At 36.5% G+C, this 6,421-nt stretch overlaps 1 protein-coding gene across 1 annotated transcript; it reads left to right on the top strand.

Annotated features, from left to right (window-relative positions):
* Window positions 1–2,836: 2,836 nt before the first annotated feature.
* On the top strand, window positions 2,837–4,678 carry LOC131330781 (AT-hook motif nuclear-localized protein 27). The gene has a single exon (XM_058364508.1). The coding sequence runs from the start codon at window positions 3,056–3,058 to the stop codon at window positions 3,947–3,949; it is 894 nt and encodes a 297-aa protein (XP_058220491.1). The 5' UTR covers window positions 2,837–3,055; the 3' UTR covers window positions 3,950–4,678.
* The last annotated feature ends 1,743 nt before the right edge of the window (window positions 4,679–6,421 follow it).

The raw sequence follows: 6,421 nt of genomic DNA, 5'->3' as shown, positions 1-6,421 counted from the left end.
TATTCTTATAAGAAATTAAATCTCTAAACAATTGATTATTGAAAGGGATCAATGTCTATCTGATGATATACGTTAAATGAGGAATATGATTCTTACTTGTAACTTGTAGCTTTGAAGTTCTGATGATTCGTTTTTCTTTTTGCAGTTCTCATATTTAAGAACAATAGCTTACAAGCAAGGAAAATGAAATAAGCGCGTGGTAATACATAATTAGCGTAGACTTTTTATCAAAAAATTGTGTTTATTCGAATTCATTTTGCTACTCCAAGTTTTTTTAGAAGGGTTGGATAATTTCACCATTGAATCTTCGTGGAGATACAGTCAAATTCTTAGAAGAATCAAGTACCATATGCTCTATTTTTCCTAACACTTTCATGGTTTATTAATTTGGAAGGTGAGGAATGAAGCAATTTTCAGTAACAGCAAATCCCCCCTTCTTTTTTTTATGGCTTGTAGCTACTCGTTACCTTAAACTATATAAGAGCATACGCACGTGACTCATTAAACAACTCTCTAAACTAAAGTAAAGAGTAAAAATGAGAAAATGGACAAAAAATGCCCTGCACCGGCCTCTCTTCCTTCCTGTTTACTTTGCAATGTAAATAACTTTGTTACAATGACTCTTTTGTTTTAAAGAGTCACTATTCACCATTTTTAACTATTAATTGAGTAGAGAAATATGAGAATAAATGAAGGAAATATAAAAGTATGAATATTTAATTGAGTAGAGAGTGAGAGTAAAGAGTATGATGCAGTACACATTTTAAAATTGAGTAGTTAAAGTAATAAAGTGAGTTTTTAAGGTGTAATTTAGTCCAAAATTTAAAGAGGCCGATGCGGATGATCTAAGGAGGCTTTCGCTCCTATGACAACTAACTCCTATGACAACTAATGTCATTCGGCCTACTACATTGTAGAATTCGTTGGGTCGATATCCCAACTCTGTACGTCATCTCATCGTAAACTTAATGTGAATGGATCATCTATGTCAAATCTAAGATTTGTTGGCTAGCTTGGCTGGTATTTTCCGTGATTCTCAGGGTCATCTCCATGCTTATCAACGATCAATTCATATCAACTCCAATATATATGGTTTGCTGAATTATGGGCAGTGGGGGATGGTTTGTATGCCTTGATTTACTTTTTGGTTTTACTAGTTTAATTGTGGAAACTGATTCTCATTTTGTTTTCAATGCTTTTTGCAGGAAGAGCAAGTCCAATTGGGACATCTGCCTCTCTCTATTGCACAAGTACTTCTCTAGTTTGAAGCTGACTAGCTTTTTGCTATCAATCGCGAGGCCAACCAAGCAGTGAATATATATATATATAGCATTGCGGCTTTTCGTCTTGTAAAAATGCAACACTTTTGTAACTCTGTTATCTTAATATAATATAGTTTGGCCGGGTGTTCAAATTTTTATTTTAGAAGATGCCCAAATCATCAATTGCAACTATTAATTTTTAATTATGATAAGATTATTAATTCTTCCAAAAGACCTCCAAAACAGTATTTTGAGCGCCTATTAATGTTAAAATGATATATAGTCAACATTCTGTTTTTTTTTTTTCTTTTCTAAACTACTCCTAATTTGTTTACTTTCTTCGACGGCTAGCTGATGCCATGTCTTCAGTATCTTCTTGTCTGCACATTAATTTACTGCATGATGTTCCATAGTTAGTTGGAGTATTATTAATGTAAAACGCTCATAAACATTGGCATTGTTGCATGTTTACTAGCACTCATAATCTAATTTATTTAACTCGTTAGTTTTAGGGGGAAAAAAGAGAGTTGATGAAGGCTGTTTTGTAACAATTGTTAATAAAGCTCCAAGTTGTAACTTTTTATAATATATAAGTTGTAAAAAATGTGTAATAGGAAAGATGCTTTAATTCGAGAGTATTTGTATAAAATAATTATATAGGTCATTCTAGAGATTTGCTCGATTATAAACTACTTTTACAACTTATTCATAAACAGTGTTTAAATTAACTTTATACTTAAAAGTGCACAAAATATATATATCTCCGATATTGTTTCTTATAAATTTTCATCAGAAAATAAAATAACATAAACTCCTAATGTAAACATTTCACTTGTTATGCTACTAGTGATAAATACTCATCATTATATTGACTCTTCATTTTAAGCGCGTGGTGGCCGGGCTGTTTGTGCCAAAGAGCTAGCTACAAATTTAATTCTTTTTGTTTTTTTCTTTCTTTCTTTTTCATTAATAATCCTGTCTTCTTTTCTTTACCCCTTTCTGATCCCCAACCAAGAATGACCTAGAGCTCCTCTCAGAGTACACTTCTAAAAAAACTTCCATTTGGGAAAATTCCACTATCAGCATCCCCTGATCATAAAGATCCTCGATCTCAGTACTCCGCCCACTTTCTTCATCATCACTTGTACGTACTTCTAAAAAGCTGTGTATTTGCCTCAAGATCTATCTAGCTTCTCTCTATAAGCTGTCAGATCTAGCTACTAAATTCTCTGCCGCTTCTGATACTCTGATCGAAGAAGATCTGATCGAACTTGGCGGATAGGGTTAAAATTTGTGATATCAAACTGCACGTACATCACTGAATCGTCAGGGATTTGTACATATGGAAAGGTATACTATTATATATGACAAGATCATTTATGAGCTTATACAAGTTCTTGGGTTTTCGCATGTTCTATCTATTTAAAAAAATATTATTTCAATAAACATACAAGCCAAATCACCCAGTAGTGTATCCACTCCATGCTCTGTTAGAAAAAATATGAAAAAAGACAAAAGGAAGCAGTTTCTTGAATAATTTTTTCAGCTTCTGGGGATTTGATATGCATATACGCATGGCTTGTCCAAAGGTTTTTATGATTTCTAGTTGGTAAAGATAAAATATCAGTAACGCACCCTTGGATTCTAGTCATTCATTTTTCCATCTCAAATTCTTGATATTTCTTGTGTTTAACTTGGACTCCTAGCTCAACCGTAAGCTTTCTCCGTGGAAGATAGAGAAGAGGGAGAATTCTTCGGTTTCTTTTTAGAGAGAGAGAGGAAGAGGAAGAAAAATGGCTGGGTTCGAACCGGGTCAAGGTTCTCGCTACGTTCAGCAGCTCTTCAGACCGGAGTTACACTTACAAACCCTATCTCTACCAACAACCACCCAACCATCAGATAATTCCACCGACGACTCACCCGACAAAGACCACAAGACCATCGACACAGACACACCCACCGCTGCCACCAGCTCTGGCGGCGCAACGCCCTCCTCCCGTCGCCCTCGGGGCCGTCCCCCCGGCTCCAAAAACAAGCCTAAGCCTCCCATAATCGTCACACGGGACAGCCCCAACGCACTCCGATCCCACGTGCTCGAAGTCTCCGCGGGCGCCGACATCGTCGAGAGCGTCTCGGTTTACGCCAGGCGGAGAGGGAGAGGGGTGTGCGTCCTCAGCGGTAATGGCACGGTTTCGAACGTTACGCTGCGTCAGCCGGCTGCTCCGGCTGGTAGCGTGGTAACATTACACGGCCGCTTCGAGATACTTTCATTGTCCGGGACGGTGCTTCCGCCGCCGGCGCCGCCTGGGGCTGGTGGTTTGTCGATATTTTTGTCGGGTGGACAGGGACAGGTTGTGGGTGGGATCGTGGTGGGTCCATTGGTGGCGTCGGGTCCGGTAGTTTTGATGGCAGCGTCGTTTGCGAATGCGGTGTTTGAAAGGTTACCGTTGGAGGAGGAGGAAGGAGGAGGAGGAGGAGGTGTGCAGCAGGTTCAGCCGGCAGCGTCACAGGCGTCGCGTGTAACCGGAGGTGGAGGGGCGCATTTGGGTGATGGTGGTGTTTGTAATTTGTTTGGTATGGGAGCTGGAAATGCATCTTCAGGTAATAATAACTATTCGTTTTCAGCAGGTACTGATGCGTTTGGATCATGGGGTACTAGTGGTACTGGTTCGAGGCCTCCTTTTTAACTAATGGCCGGGCTACTGCTGCATGTGTTGGTTGAATATTTCATGTGATTTGCTAATTGATGAATTACTTACACACACTTGGAGATAATTAGTGATCGGGCAGTGGAGTTGAACATATATATATACGAGGATCCGGAAGAAATGTAAATTAAGCTAGGAAGCTGTTGTAGATGAATGTGACTGATCATCAGAAGAAATTAATTCAAGAAAAGGAAATGTGGCGGATGGTTTGATTTGGTTTGGTTTTAAGGTGGATTGGATCGATGCCTCCAAAAATCATGAAAATTTTGTGTACATTAATTGAGGGAAAGAACGTCTGGCCCTTGATACATTAATTCATTCAGAGGATAACAATTAATGAAGAATTAATTTGATGATGGAAGCTGATCGAATTGAGAATTTGAAGAGTGGAAGACGTTGGTCAAGGTCACTCTTAATTCCATGTTTTGTGTGTGTGTGTGTGTGTGTGTGTGTGTGTGTGTGTGTCAATGAATCCCTATTATTTCTTATATAAAGTATATCACAGGCTTTAATTTTCCAGTTGATCATCTGGCTGGCCCCTTTTTAATTTTTCCTTTCTTCTTCTTCTTCTTCTTCTTCTTTTCTCTCTTAATTTCTGGTTTTACACTTACATAGTTCCTGTGTGGGATGTAGAAATTGTGAGCTAGGATGCACATGTAATTGTACCCATAATGTGTTTCCTCGGAGTTGAAGCAAAATTGTGTTTTAGTTGTATGTGTTCATGATTTAATTTTAAAATTAAACTTTGCACATGCAAGCAGGATACATAGATAATTTTTTTTGATCAGCAAGGATACATAGATAATGATGCATTCATATGTTAATTTGTCTTGTTTGAATGTTTATATCATGTAGTACAAAGGAGCTAGTATCATACTGTATTTGCGTATCTATATTTCATTTATATAGATAAAGGTTAAAAGAAATTTGAAAAAATATTCATTACCCCAACGAATCTAAATGTTTGGATGCATTCTTATAGCTGCAGCTACATAACGAATACGTTTATTTTTCAAATGATTCATATAGTCATGTGTAACCATTCCAAATTTAACTCCAATAAAATGATCCACAATTGCCAATATATCTCTTGGTAACAAAAGAGTATTGTTCTGATATTTTAAAAAATACTACCAAAGCTAGAGGTTGATAGAGATATGTATGCTTTTTCTTCATTGCCCATGCCATTTCTTTTTTTACTATGAATGTCATTTTGTCATTATCATTGTTATTTTTGGATATTGAATCTTATTTTGCCAAAAAAAATGACTAAGGCGTTACGCTCATGTTTTGCCATTATCAACACTGTCACTATGGCAAAGGAATCGGCATTTGCTAAATTTGCGAATTTTTTGCTTGTGAGTGTAGCGCCTAATTTGCCATTTCTTGCACCATTTTGTGGAAATGACCAGAAATTCTGCCATATCGTAGCCCGTGTGGATGCTCTAATTGCTTGTCTTGTGGTTTTTGTTGTCATTTTAAAATAGTAGTAGCAACTTATTTACGTACCCTTACCCAATCCAAAAAAAAACAAAAAAAAAGGAAGAAACTTCAAAGCCCGTCTCTCCGTGCAAAGCCATTGTTCAAACTTCAGACCATTTCAGAAGACTGACCACAGATATCTCTCTCTCTCTCTCTCTCTCTCTCACGCACACACACAGTGCTGACCAAACTTTACACGGTTACACCACACCAATGAAGACTAGAGTAATAGGAAAGTTCTTTTTGTCAGTCACAAGCTATAGGCATCGTACTGTAGTATGGAGTATTTAACTCGCAAGGGATCTTTGACTCCGTTCTCGCTTCTGATCCCCTCTTGTCCTAAATTACTTTAACAGTGGCCCTTACACTTTTTGAAAAAGAAGATTTTGAGAAAAAGAAAATAATTTTAAGATCAAAAATCATATGTTTATGTAAATAATTTTTTTATCAATATGAATTTTATTTGATAGGTCTCATTGAAATCTTTTAAACGGTACAAAAAAATTGAGAAATCATTTTTCATTTTCGTTATATTTGAGTTTGAAATTATTCTTTTTGTTCTTTTAGGTTAGAAGTTAAACTCGAGAATCTCTAGAATTGATCAATAATTAAGCAAGAGATTAAATTATATACACCGGCTGTGTAAACATTTATTTTCTCCAAACCTAATACATTGTCTCACGTTGTCAAAACAGTGGTTCCAATTAATAGAGCATGGCAACGTGGCGCAATATAATTGATTTAAAAGAAATAAATATTTACACCGACAGTACAAATAATTTAATCTCATTAAACAGATGCCAAGGTACGATCGAGTTTTAACTAGAGAGTACTACTTTACTTGTTATATAAGAATCCATAAAAACATCGAACAATATTCCCAGCTGAACTTAATTCGCAGTTTGTAAAAGATATATAGTGATAGTTGCTAAAATTATGATTGTTCAATTTCTTGTTTATATTACCAAT

Source organism: Rhododendron vialii, chromosome 6a (genome assembly GCF_030253575.1).
Source record: "Rhododendron vialii isolate Sample 1 chromosome 6a, ASM3025357v1".
NCBI classification, from domain to species: domain Eukaryota; kingdom Viridiplantae; phylum Streptophyta; class Magnoliopsida; order Ericales; family Ericaceae; genus Rhododendron; species Rhododendron vialii.
This window is presented reverse-complemented; position numbering and strand designations above follow the sequence as displayed.

Bases quoted from the DNA above. Each gene is read 5' to 3' on its own strand.
- LOC131330781 (XM_058364508.1), top strand. From the start codon at position 3,056: ATGGCTGGGTTCGAACCGGGTCAAGGTTCTCGCTACGTTCAGCAGCTC.